Raw genomic sequence first — 14,385 nt, forward strand, 5'->3', positions numbered from 1 at the left:
CAAAAAAATTTAAAGAGTAAAATTAAAGAAAAATAATCACAATAATAAACAACATATATAATATCATTCTTTAAAATAAGATAGAAAATTCATGGTGGAAGGCATCCCTACTGTCCTGGAAAGAGATGGGCCTTTGGAAATAGATCAAGTAGTGCTGTGACATGCACACTGTCTCCACTCCTCAGAGGGCCTCTGTTTTCCCACCAGAAAAATGGAGCTGACCTGTGGGATTAACTGAGAGAACGCTTCTGCACGGGACCAAGCTCAGAGTCAGCCCTCAAAACTTGCTTTCTTATCAGTGACTTTTAAAGATCTAAAGGGAATTAGATGTCTTCAGTGCTCCTCCTGTGGTAGGTCCTACACTGCATGTTTTATACATCTCATTCAACCCTCGCAAAACCCACGCACACGCTGTGCTCCTCATTTCCTGATATGAAAACGGGGATTCGGAGAGGGGAAGTGACCTGCTTCAGGCCATTCAGCCACCAACGGGTAGAAGCAGTATTTGAATCCAGGTCTTAAAAATTCTACAACTAGTTAAGAAAGGGTATTAAATACCCAAGCCAAGAACATGGACTAAACCCCCTCTTCAATAAGAAGTGCCAAGGAGATCAAGAGGGCTTCATGCCAAGCCAAATTCTACAAGAAGACTCATGCTCGTTTCCAGGTATCTGCGGGACATGTAAATTATGCTTTTTGCCTATGAGCAAAAGTGTTATTTTTAATTCAAAGTTTACAGCTGTATTTTTGAAAGGTGGCACTCCTGCTTTCTCCCCCGACCCTGCCTCCCGGCCAGAAGCTCTGGGGAGCAGCGCATGGCAGGGCAGAAAAAGCAGGAGCACTTCTGTCCCCAGATCTACCGCACACTGGGCGTGTGGCCTCGGGCAAATTACTAGACCTTTCTGAGTTTCAGTTTCCTCATTTGAAACATGGGCACAAGAGCAAGTCTACCCAATGTGCCAAGGTTATTCTGTGGGCTCACTAACCTATACTCACTTTCTATATGTCAGTGCCGAACCTACCAGGATTATTAACTATAATAGCCAAGCTTGGCACATTCGAGTCACATATACTGTGTGACACACTCTCCTAGACATTATTTCACCTCACCCTCAGCAGAGTGTCTGGCACAGAGTAATTGCCCACACAATGGTAATGTTTTTTCCTTTCCCCTCGAGGAGGAGTTAGGGAACGAGGGGGGGGTGGGGGATGGAGAAGCACCCTGTTGTTGTGGAGAGGACCCGAGCCACCAGCTGCCCGGAGGAACCAACACCAGTCACCACCAGGCGTGGATGAACAACTGACACGCTGCACTCCACCTGCCCACCTCAGATTTCAGCGGTGACCTTGGTCAGTCCCCCTGCTCCCTCTGCTCTCAGTGACCTGGATGCATCCCAATGTGCTGTTTCCAATGATCCGGCCCAGAGTGGCTGGGGAGAAAAACAGCTTTGCGAAATGCCGTGCAAAGTAATGACACTGAGAGAAAACTTGAAAGTCTGAAAGGATAATCTGGACGCTCGCCACGCGTAATTGCCTTGTTGGGACTGGGAACTAAAATAGCATTGCAGGGATATTTACCCAATTTTCATAAAAACTATTATGGCTTTATTTTCAAAGCAAGTAACTACAGAGCCATGTGGCCTGTCAGAAAATGTTCAAGTGATTAACTGAGAAATGTGGAGGTGGGTAGAAGGCGGCTGCTAGGCAAACAAATCTGAGAAAAACAAAATGTAGAAAAGGATGTTTTTCGAATTTTGAAAGCTAGAAGCATTTCGGTCTCCGGAATGATGTTCCATATGACAGTGCTCAGACTTACACCCCAAGAGAGAAAGGAGGAAACATTGGCACATCTGTCTCAACGGTTATTTTTGAACATGCTCACAGTTACGTTTTCAAATTCAGGTTTCCTTAGAGTTAGAATCTTGGCACAGAGCAAGAGCTAGTTGCAAAGCCAAACTGCATGTTTTAGAATTAGCCCGTTGCAGGGACAGGAAGCCCTCCTGCCTTTCTCGCTTGCAGGCCTGCCCGGCCCTTTTCTAACCCTGGTGGGAATTGTGCGAGCCCAGGCCAAGGTCGGCAGGGCTGAAGGACAGGTTTGGGAACAGAGCCGCCAGAATGTCTGCGGAACCCAGGGACGGAGTGGGCTGGGTTAGCCTTGGGCGAGGTCTGGCCAGACCTCCGACCCCACCACCATTCATGGCCTTGCCCGTGAAACTCACGCCAAACTAATAGTCTAGGATGGAAACGGAGAGTGAGGAAGTAACTTGAGCTGGGTTACTGAACCTAGCAACCTCAACAAATCCTCCTGTAGCGATGCTCTGAATGTCTGTCCTCTGGATCTGCTACAGAACTCTTGCTAAGTCCATCCCCATCGGCAGCACTTCGGCACTGCTGGAACCTTCACCGCAACCACTCTCCTCACCGCTGCCGGAACCATCTCGACCACTGTCACAGCCACCACCACTACCTCTCTTCCACTGCCACCACCAACACTGCCACCACCATCCCGACCACCCTCACCACTCTCACCACCACCACCACACGGCTGGAACGCAGCAGAGCTAAATTTAAAACTGGCTCCAGAGCCTGTTCTTTTACACACTTTGCTTTATCACATAACCAGAGAACATAACGAGGAAAGTCAAAAACCTGGCTTTCCCTCCCGAAACACTGGAGTGGGGCATGTCACAGGAATATACTTTGCTACCAGCCATTTTCATTAAATACAGGCACTCCGATCTCCTTAGAAATACCAATGCAGGAGGACGTGCCTTCCCCTCGACCTGTCCCCGGGTGAGTGTGGGTGAGTGTGTGTGTCTGCTGCTGCAAAAGGCCCGATGCTCACTTCTCTACAAGGACACAGACCCACCCGCTGCCAGCATGCCAGAGAGGGGAAAGGATCACTGATACAAACACAATTTCAGATTTTCCAGGGAAAAGCCACTTGACTCCAGGAGGCTTTTTATTTTATTATTTTGGTTAATGCCTGTTCTGGATTTGGGGAGAAATGTGTAAGTAAGTGACCTCCTGGAAGGATGAAGCAAACATAACCACATCTGAGGGCTGGCAATTTAAGATGGGGTACTGCTTTCCTAAGACAGAATTTTACTTAGTTTGAAAAAAATGCTTTAAACTCTTAGTCTAAATTACTTTTTCTAAAAAAGTGACCATGTTTTCAAGATCTGGCTAGTAACATTCCATTCCTATCTCCATGACTTGGTAATTTCTACCATGTGAAAGACATGCCCAGATGATTTGGAATCAATATAAAATTAACACATTAATGATAATTCATGCAAAATATATATGGTTAGTAATAAATATTTGCTGTTTGAAAATACAAGATCCAAGAATTGCTTCTTTCATTGGAAACCACTTAGAAGATAGTCTCTCTGCTTTAAATTTGAGCTGTTACAATTACTAGATTAAACATTTTTTGTAATATTAAATTTCAAGGCTAAATTTCCCATAAAGTTAAAATGCTACAAAAATCTACTTATTCTAATAAAATTAAAATGGTGAAGGAATATGTCAATAAATGTAGAATCAACATAATCATATTAGGCCTGGGTAAAAAAGCAATAGCTGTTGTCACATAAGATATTCACAAAATGTCACAATAGTCACTTGGATATTTTTCCAGTTGTATGAAGTAAAGATTCAATTCATTTTTATAATAAAATTATTTTGTAAAAGAACTATGACTTATTTCTTAGAAAAAGGTTCACTGAAAGTAAAACTTTGAACTTCTGGGGGTACAAGTTATATCCCTGTGATTCTACAGCAGAAGACTCTTCCCTCTAAACAGGATGCACCAAGTGTTTAACACATTATCATCCTTCATCAAGCATAAAACTAACAGTCAGGAAATACAGCTGCAATGGCACAATTACCAACACACTCAGAATACACCCTGAAGCAAAGAAAACAAATGGCTTGCTTTTCATTAACAGAGTTTGGCAACCCTCTCCAAAGACAATGTTTTCTTTCCAGTCAGACTCCCAAAAGGCATTTGAGGGGCTATTTGCTTAGGTAAACCCAGAGAACAAATTAATTGTGAAAATATTGATTTAAATTTCAAAATATACATCATCAGTATATGGTGCCATTCAGAAGAAAATGATGTACATTAAGAGATGACTTGGTAAAATAAAAATCCAATAAATACAGTACATGTATTTAAAAAAATATTGGTATAAGAGGGTTGAGAAGTCCAATAATATCCTCATATTTGACCATGATACATAAGGTATTAATGGTTTTCATTTTGTTTTATAGCATATAATATGATAATGTGATGTACTTACATCTATGTAATAATGAGCTGTGTAATAACAGGATTCTATTATATCAGATTTGAGTCCACATAAAGAAAATAATTTCAGCTTGAGATTCTAATAAAACAACATGTCATTGTTGAAAGCCTAGATGAATGGCATTCTTGAGAGATAATAAAAGTACAGTTTATTTGGTTGGGTTCTGGACACTTATTCTCAATATATTACTACAAAATCATTATACCTTAACAGGTGTATCACTCCTACTAACATTATATTACAATTAAACCAGGGGCTATGACTTAAACCATAATTTAAGGAAGGCTCTGAGGATATAAATGGCAATGGAGAGTCGTGTTATATCCTGAACCACGGCCATCAAACTTTCACTACATTCTCTGCCCAGAAATCCTCTAACATAATCAGCTTGATCCTCTCTGCAGGATAAATATCATGGCAAAAATTAAGGAGCCATATTTTCCTCAGCACAGGAGGCCAGGGATACACATATGGGTTCTTCCATGCTGTGGCACAACATCAATTTCATGAATTCACATTGTACTTTATATGCAATTAACTCAAACCTGAAGCTCTTCTGAATTGTATTGGGGGTAGGTGTCATTTCATCTGCCACCTGGCTGATTTATGTTATATACAGTTGTCTTGCAAAAAGACAGATAATCTTTGAAACTATATATAAAACAAAAACTGAGGCACACTCATGCTCTAAAACCTAAAAGCCTCTGTCTTATCAAAGAATAATCCATGGCATTTTACTCAGGCCTGCATAAGAATTGTGAATAGTGTGAGTTGTAATTGAAACCAATCTGCTTGGTTGGGATGGCTACTTTCTAAGGTGCTGAAAACAGCATTAAATCACAGAGAAGAAATGCAGCCTCTACCAACAATGGCAGTATTACCAGTGTGACGGGGCCCAGGGTCACCTGTGTGCAAAATGTTTGGCTGGACAAAGGAGAATACATAAGAAATAAAAGACCCCTCCCCTCAAATGCTTATAGTTGACAGCAAAACTGTGCATATCCTGAATGCATTCACCATGCAGCATGTCAGTAAGTGCCAATGAGTGGGCAAGTGACCAACTGGGAGGGGATTATGAGGAACAAACTCCATGGCCAGGTGTCCTGTCTGGAGTCAGGTCAGGTGTATCACAAGGTGAGCGGGCTCTCCTGGGCTCCTCTAGGGACCTTCAATTTAAGGGTCAGAGTCTTAAAGCATTTCTGTCTTAGCCCTTTTGTAGATGCAGTAACACTATAAACATCTCAAAATAAAAAAAAGCATTTTAAGCCAAGAAAATAAAAGATTTTTAATGTTTTGACAAGCAAGGTGATGAGACATTTACAAATTGCTTGAAAAATTAGAAGCAAGGCGATTTCAAGATGAGCTTCAGCTAGTTTGTACCTGGTCTTTTTCTTTCAAAGATACGACCTAGCAACAAAGCACCCACTGTTCTCTCACCATTCTTAAAATGCTTTTGAAATCCCAATCACTTCCTTATCTCAATATGCATTCATCCCCCGTAACCATTACAGAGAAAAATAATTCCATATTCAGTTTCAACACTGAGAATCATACACTGTGCTTTTCTTCCTTCTGAGTTGAAAAATCATGGAGTTTAATGTTTAATGTTGCTTTTTCAATTAGAAAATATTATTGTAGTCTTCTGGAGAAATCTAATTCTATGTTGGATCATACTCTCAGAATAAAAAGATATTTTTCAGAAGTAAGGCAGAAAGGGAAGACACCTCCTCAAGATAGTATATTTGAATTTAATAATTAATATTAACTGAGTATATGGGACTTGTGCAATCTTTTCTTTAGCAGTGTCAACAACTACATTTAATTATTTATTATTCATTCATTCATTCATTGAGACAGAGTTTTGCTCTGTTGCCTTTGGTAGAGTGCAGTGGCATCATTATAGCTCACTGCGACCTCAAACTCCTGGGCTCAGGTGATCCTCTTGCCTCAGTTTCCTGAGTAGCTGGGACTACAGGCATGTGCCAGGATGCCCAGCTAATTTTTCTATTTTTAGTAGAGCTGGGGTGTCACTCTTACTCAGACTGGTCTTGAACTTCTGACCTCAAGCAATCTTCCCACCTCAGCCTCCTAGAGTGCTAGGATTATAGGTGCGAGCCACCACACCCAACCTCAAACAAGTTATTTTAAAAGAGCAGGACCAATCATTAGGCCCTAATTCACTGCAATTCATCTCCCAGTCACACGAATCCCAAGGTTCAGTTTGTGGTTTTGGATTGCAGTGGATTATATCATTGTATTGAATGCTGACACAGTAAAAAAGACCCCGCCAGGGGCATAGTTCTCTCTTTGGGATTTTGAGTCTTGGAATAATGATGCTTGCTGGCATGGACTTTGCTTATGATATAAACAAACCTTTACTTTTCATAAGATTTTCTAGCAGTCTCTCTAGCTTTCATACCTTTAATGTAGTGAATTCATAAGGCTGATAACCTCTGAAGCTCTCATGGATGGCTGCCATTGTGTGAGAAGTTTTCTCCCAAAAATGAAGCAGAGTAGTCTGTAAAGAAAGACAGTAAAGCTATTAATGTTCTGAATATCCAGTTCTGGTCATAAGCCCCTGGGAAGCGTGACCATCTGTAGCTTTCAACATCCTCTAAAATACGATTCCAATCATCACTTACATTTCCCATTCACACCCTGTATTTCAGCTAAGCTAAATGCTTCTGGTTTCCCCAAACACTACCTCCTGGGCCTCATGCTTCTCGCACTACCTGAGACTTCCTCCTCTCCAGTCTCTTTGTCTCAGGTGATCCACCCGCCACAACCCAGGGCTAATCATTAACAATCTATTTTTGTGATCCCTCAATTGATTAGATTTTTTCCCTCTTCAAACCCTCATTGGCTTTCTTAGAAATAATTTCACTTAGCACACCCTGTTCTGTCCTAGGGGTATAGAAAATATAGTCAGACTTTACTGTCTCCAACTTCCTTCCTAACCTTTGAGGACAGGGAACCTGTTCTTATTCGTTTTTATATTCCCATCCCGCCCTTAGTTGGTGCTCAATAGCACCACTGATGGACATTGTGCTCTCCTGAAGGAACGCAGAGGCTATCAGGGAAGACAAAAAACAGTGCCTTGACAACGTGATGAGGGAAGTCTGCCATGAGACATGCAGAGCTGATGCTAAGTGAGTTCAGAGGAGGCTTATTGAAAGACACAACAATTGGTCTGCTACATCAAAAAGAGTGGAAGTTGTAAAAGCACAGATGGAGAAGAAAGACGCTCTAGGTAAAAGGAATGCCCTAAGTAAATGCAGGGAAGTGGGGAATCACAGTGTATGTGCAGGGAGGGAATAGCTACTATTTGGTTTGATTAAACCATAGGACCCTAGAAGGCAGAGATGCGGGAAGTAAATTATGAAAAAAGCACTCAGAACTTCATAGTGCTCAAACCATACTTTTAGCACAAACACAATTTTTATGACATCTAAAACTCATGCCATTTTTGGTTCATCATACAAATGTCACTTTGTTACCTGGTATGTTGCTAGCATGTGAGATAAGAGATTGCATCTGCTTGCTCCAAGAAGATCCACTTTTTGACACACATCCATCTTCAATTTATCAAAGTTTTTTTTTGCAAGGCGTACTTGTGATTGTACCTGTGAAAGTAAAGGGCAATCTCTGAATCACTCAAACTCTTTAAGTAGTGAAAATTTGCAGGTGAGAAGAGATCGATAGTGGGTCTTTTCTCTTCCATATACGAAAACATTTTTGAAAATTTCAGGCACATGAGAAGATCGTACAACATCCATTATCTACCTCCAAAGGACCTAACGAAGAGTACAGCACATTGTGATCTTACAGCAGGCTTACCATCTTAATTATATTTTTCTTAGTCTAATGTTATAATTCCTTTCTTCTTAAGGCATTTACAAACTGCCCATCGTTGGGAGAAGTTTGGGGATATGCAGGGTGGCAAAGGAATAACCTTTATTCCACTGTTTTCCTATAGTCCTTGGAAGCTAAGTTCCTGTGTGCTCTTTACTCAGCTTCCCCTAATGTTGACATATTACATAGCAACACACGTTTGTTAAAACAAAGAAACTTACGTTAATACAATCCTATTTACTAACCTATAGACTTTAATTTCCACCAGTTTTCCCACTAATGTCCTTTTTCTGATTCAGGATTCAATCTAAGATCTCATATGAGGGGATTTTGACACAGCCTAAAAAAAACTATCCCCATTGATAAACTTTCAACCTTCTAACATTGAGTAATGTATACTAGCAATTCTCCATCCATCCTGAACCATACAGTAATCTAGGGATGGAGTGAAGGTCAGGGAAAGATTCAGAAATGTCTATTCTATGCATAATTTAATAAGAAAATAGAAAGTTTTAAAATTTAATACAGCTCCATTAAAAATTTTAAAGTCAAAACTTCTCATTTCTCCAATCTAAAGTATCATCACATCATATTTTGGCCACGGAAAACCAGCCAACTTTTTTTAAAAAAAACACTTTATCGATGTATGATTGACATATAAGAAGCTACATATTTAATGTATTCATTAAACTACATATGAACTACATTAATTTTTTAGTAGAAAAAATAGCATAGACAAAAATAGCACAGAAATAGCATAGACAAAAAAAGGATTAATGCTGGCAGTGGGGTAGGATGGGGGTGGGTTGTGGGATGATGGCATTGAGCCCCAACTGATGGCCTCCCTATAACCCCACACTCTGCCCTGTAACTTTGTCGTGTCCTCCTGCTCTTACTTTGGGCTTGGCCATGTGACTTCCTCTGGTCAATGGAATATTAACAAATATACTGAAACTGGAAGCTTGAAAAAAAAAAATGCTAGCATGTTTCCACTTGTGCTCTGGCTTCTCTGACATGGCCATGAGGATATGCCCAGGCTGGCCAGCTGGAGGGGTATGAGAAACGTGCATGCAAGAGACATGAGGAGAGACCGGTTGTCCCAACAGATCAATCTTTGGCCAGAAACACATAAGTGAGCCCACAAAGACCAGAACGGCCCTGCTGACCCATAGCCTTGTGAGCAATAAGAAATGCTCATTGTTTAAAGTCGTTGAGTGTTATGGTTGCTTATTTCACAGCATTATTGTGGCCAGAGATTGTTGATCTGAACTGTACGGAAATAATGAATGCTTCTGAGAGAAGGTAAGTCTTAAAGCATCACTAGGAGGTACAAAGTAAATACGAATATAAAGTGCCCATAAGACTGGCATACTGATATGTAGCTTCTACATTTTCTAATGAAATACAAATTAATTTGGGGGGGCTGTGAATTTTGCTTTTTCCTTTACAGTAATATAAAGTTACTCATAGATACTCTTACATCCTAGGAGAAAACTTATTGCATTTGCTTCTAACACAAAACTCATGAGTTAATATATTTTGAAATATGCCCTAATTTAATTTTGTTTGAATTCTGTAAGGTAATTTTAGAAAATTAGAAGACAACTCAACACTTGACCCAGTGAGTTCTGAAAGGCCATATGCTTTGTGTGTCAACAATGATTATTAAAATACTTAATGCACTGCTGAGTTTCCAAATGCTGAGCCCTTTCCCTGCCAAACAAGGAGGATGCTACACTGTTGGGCATTTTGAATACAGTAAATCTCATTTAATATTTTGTGCTCTATATCTGCTCTAGAAAATGCATTTCCAGCCTGCAGCCTGAAGACAAAACACCAAGGAGACAGCCAAGCACAGGCCACCATCAAGAGTCTAATTTCATATGCCTCCAGATGCACTTAAGTGAAAAATGTTTTGATTATTATTCCTCTCAATCCCCGATAAATTATATTCAATTACATAAATATCTTCAGGAGCTCCTGTGGTTTTCAAGGCTCTTTAAAAATTTTTCACTCAAATAAATGTACCCTTTGTTTATTTCCGAGTTGTATTTCTGTTACCCCCACCCCTCCTCTTATTCTCCAAGCTTTAGGAAATGACCGTGTATATTAGACCCTCTTTAGTCTGGGTCCTGCCTTCCTCAGGCCACAGAAATTCAATTTACCAGAGAAAGCAGCAATGTCTTGACTGCCAAAACTTTAGGGCACTTTTCTGTACTTATTCCTCTTAACCTGAAATTCTAACTTTTAGTCCCAACTAGAACTACACATGGTGAAGCCAAAGCTATTCATCCTTTCAGTTCAATCCATCCAGCGGAAAGCTCTTCATTATCACTCTACAACCAAATCATCGGAGAGTAGTTTTACATTTTTTCTAAGTGTTTTATTCCCTTTAAGAACAAAATAAAACAAGGCAACCATTATATTCTTAATTTTATAACTTCTTCCAGGAGATAGCTCTGCTCCCTAGATGCATTCATTCAGCAAATGTTTACTGAGTATCTTCCATGTGCTGCTAGCAGTGAGCACAAATGGAACTGACAGTCCAGTGGGTATATGGACATCAGTGAGGGCAGAACTACAAATTGAGTGAGATGCTCAGAACAAGAGCCACACAGTCCCACAAAAATTATGGACCAAGGACTCTGACCCAGAGGATGTCTGTCCTCTGAGCACGTGGTACTCAACCTCTACTCTGAAGGACTGAGCATGATTAAATGTGCAAGGCAAGAGAGTAGTACTGCAGAGGGAGGAGCATGTGGAAAGGCCCCCGGGTGGAAGACAATAAGGCATGCCCCAGAAACAAGAGTACACAAGTGCTGCTGGGTTGTTGAGAGCAAGCAGAAGGGTGGCATGAGATGAGGCAGAGAGGTGGACTGGGACATATCCTAGAGCAGGGTCTTGTTGGTGTGCTCAGGATGTTAGTTTTTATCCTGGAAGAAGTAGAAAAACATTGTAGGCTTTTAGGTAAGGAAAAGACAGGATCCTATTTTCAGTTTGAAAAGAACACTCACTGCAATGTGGAGATGGACTGGAGGAGAGAGATGAAGGTAGATAAGAACAGATCTGGATTCAAGGGGAAAGACAGTGGTAGTTTTACACTTGGGTAGTGATATGGGATATGGAAAATAGTACTCTGACCCAAGAGACATTTAGGAGGTAAAGCAGGACCTGGTGAGGGGTTAAATGCTGGAGTCAGGTGGAGGATGACTCCTATGTATCTGACCTCCCAAACCCGAGGTCATTGTCTAACTTGCCTTTTCCACCAGCTGATTCTTCTCACATCAACTTCTCATGGACATCTCAGACCATGTCAGAATTCTTAGCCTTCTTTCCCAACCAGTTCTCAATATTCCTCCCTCATTAACTTGATCGGTTCACCCCTACTTTCCTCTGAGACAGCATCTCCTGCATTTAGGGAAACATTTTAAGATCATAGAATATACCAGTTACGTCTTTTGGCCTTTAATAAGGTGCCACAACAGAAAGTCTAAGCTAGCCTATCTGAAGTCACTTAAAAAATAGAAGGTCAGGTATTTGGCTTCATTAAAAGAGGATCTTATTGTCTGAGGCCAATGAACCAAGATCTCTTGATGGTCAGATAACCAAGTGACTTGCTGAATCACTTTAATTAACACTTACTGCATTTGAATTATTATAAACTTATCCATCGATGGCAGGAGCAATTGTGATATTGTATTATGCCAAGAAATATGCGTAAGTGACTGTGTGCGTACCATGCATGTGTGTGGGCAGCCAAGAGTAGACTTTAGGAGCTATCTGTGTTTTGTTCTCTCCTCAACAATACCCTTACCTCATTGCAAAATGTTCCTTTTCTTTGCTCTAATAATGTGATTTAAATGGGGCTGACATGCTTATTTTTATAGGTCACTCCCACGTGGGCATCTTAACCCAAGTGGAGTCAATCATAATGCACCACAGTTAGCTAATTTGGTGAAAGGCACCTGATCCAGGCTAGGTGAATCTGAACCCTTCTTTAGGAATTCTGAACTTGGAACTAGAGTAAGTCTCAATATTTCTCTAGTGGCTAAAACACTGGGATAGAAGATTCTGGCATTTGAATTTCTTGTGGTATGAAGAAAATTGGTCTTAGAGAATTAAGGTAACATACAGAGAAAAACACAGAAGAGACAGAGTCCTGGTAGCACTCAAGTTCTGGAATCCAGTTTCCTGTCTAATGGTTACATGGGATTTCTAGTTAACTCCTCCCTTTGCATCAATGGATCAAGATGGCTTTCTGTTATGTGGAACCAAGATAGCACTAATACATACTGCTCACTTTTGCCTTCTTGGAAATTCCCCTGAAAGGCTCTAAGAAGTTCTATGATAAAGATCCCTTTTTAACTTCAATTATTCCAGTGTTTACAAAATTTATTTGAACAGAGAACACTTTCCATATATCATATACCACCTATTACATGCTATAACATTTGTCTGGGAAATCCCTATTTTACAGAGAGGATATCAAGACCTAGACATTTATCTAACATGCAAATATTAGAGTCAGACTCAGCTGTATTTGATTTTATAATCCATCCTCTTTACACTAAACCATAGGCACAGGGGCATGGATCTACCATTGAGCACTAACCATGTGACTCGCAGTGTTCTGAGTCTGAAATGTATACAAAATGTGTTGACACCACCATCTTAGGAAGCCTTGGCCAACAAGGTTGACCGTATCATTTTAGATGTAGCCATAGCCTGAGCAGAATGTCTATTATGAGAAATCTGGCTAAGGTCCTTTAGATCAAGCTCCTCAACACTGTGGAAAAAAATCAGCCCACCGACTTTGGGTGCACTGTGGTCAGTAGATTCCTTGTTTTCTAGAGACAAAAATAAGTACAGAGGGTATCTGTTTATTCTGGGCCTGGGAGATGATACCACCACTGCCTTCATCATCATTATCTTCATCAGTACTTTTAATCAGCTTTATTGAGCTACAATTTAATTTTAGGTGTGGAATTCCATGAGTTTTTGGACAGATGTATGCAGTCATGCAACTACCATGACGATCATCATATAGAACATTCTATCACCCCTAAAAGTTCCCATTGCAGTCAATTCCTTCCCTCAAATCTCAGCCCTGGCCAACTACTAATCTGCTTTCTGTCACTATAACTTAGATTTGTCTTTTCTAGAGTTTCATACAAATGGAATTATATAATGTAGTCTAGTCTTTTTTGTGGCTGAGTTCTCTCACTCAGCATAATCCTTTTGAGATCAATGTTGTTGCATATATTAGCAGTATATGCAAGTATATTAGTAGTTCTTTTTTATTTCTCAGTAGTATTTAATTGTATGGATACAGTGTTATTTGTATATCCATTTGGATTGTTTCCAATTTTTCGTTATTTTGATTACAGCCGTTATAAATACTGGGGCGCAACTCTTTGTGTGTACATGTTTTTCATTTTTCTTGAGTAAATATCTGAGTGAGATTGCTGAATCATATAGTAAGTTGTGTGTTTAACTTTATGAGAAACTGCCAAACGCTTTTCCAAAGTAACTATATCATTTTGCATTCCTACCGCCATGAGTACAAGTTCTATTTGTTCCACACTTGGCATTTTCAGTCTCTTAAATTGTAGTCATTCTAGCAGATTTGTAGTCAATGTAATTGTGATTTTAATTTGCATTTCTCTAATGACTAATGATACTGAACTTCTTTTCATGTCTTATTTGCCACATATATTCTTAGTAATATGTCTATTCAAATCTTTTGCCTATTTTAAAAAATGGGTTTATCTTTTTATTACTGAATTTTAAGAGTTCTTTATATGTTCTGAATAAAAATCCATTATCAGACTAAATTTGAAAACATTTTCTTTAAGTCTGAACTTGCCTTTCCTTTTCTTAATAGTGCCTTTCAAAAAAAAGTTTTTAATTTTGATTAAGTTTGATTTACCAAGTTTTTCTTTTATGTTTGTATTTTTTTGTACCTTAACAAACTTTAATCTAAGGTCACAAAGATTTTTTTCCTGTGCTTTTTCTTCTAGATATTTAAAATTTTTAGCTATTAGATTTAGATCTATGATCCACTTCAAGTTCATATTTGCATATGGGGTGAGGTAGGGATGCAGGCTCATTTTGTTTTTCCTGCATATGGATACCCAAGTGTCCCAGCACCATTTGTTGAAAAACTATACAATCACCATTATATTACTTTGGCACTTTTGGCAATATACAATGAGCC

At 39.7% G+C, this 14,385-nt stretch overlaps 1 protein-coding gene across 16 annotated transcripts in view; it reads right to left on the reverse strand.

Annotated features, from left to right (window-relative positions):
- ICA1 (islet cell autoantigen 1) overlaps positions 1–14,385 on the reverse strand; it is a 142,067-nt gene that overhangs the window by 32,841 nt on the left and 94,841 nt on the right. For all 16 annotated transcript variants that reach the window (XM_045564872.1, XM_045564869.1, XM_045564881.1 and 13 more), the window contains exons 7-8: positions 7,814–7,939; positions 6,736–6,834 (exon numbers count right to left, since the gene is read on the reverse strand). In XM_045564872.1, the coding sequence (XP_045420828.1) occupies positions 6,736–6,834; positions 7,814–7,939 (225 nt within the window). The remainder of the gene's footprint in view (positions 1–6,735; positions 6,835–7,813; positions 7,940–14,385) is intronic.

Source organism: Lemur catta, chromosome 11 (assembly GCF_020740605.2).
Source record: "Lemur catta isolate mLemCat1 chromosome 11, mLemCat1.pri, whole genome shotgun sequence".
Taxonomy (NCBI): Eukaryota; Metazoa; Chordata; class Mammalia; order Primates; family Lemuridae; genus Lemur; species Lemur catta.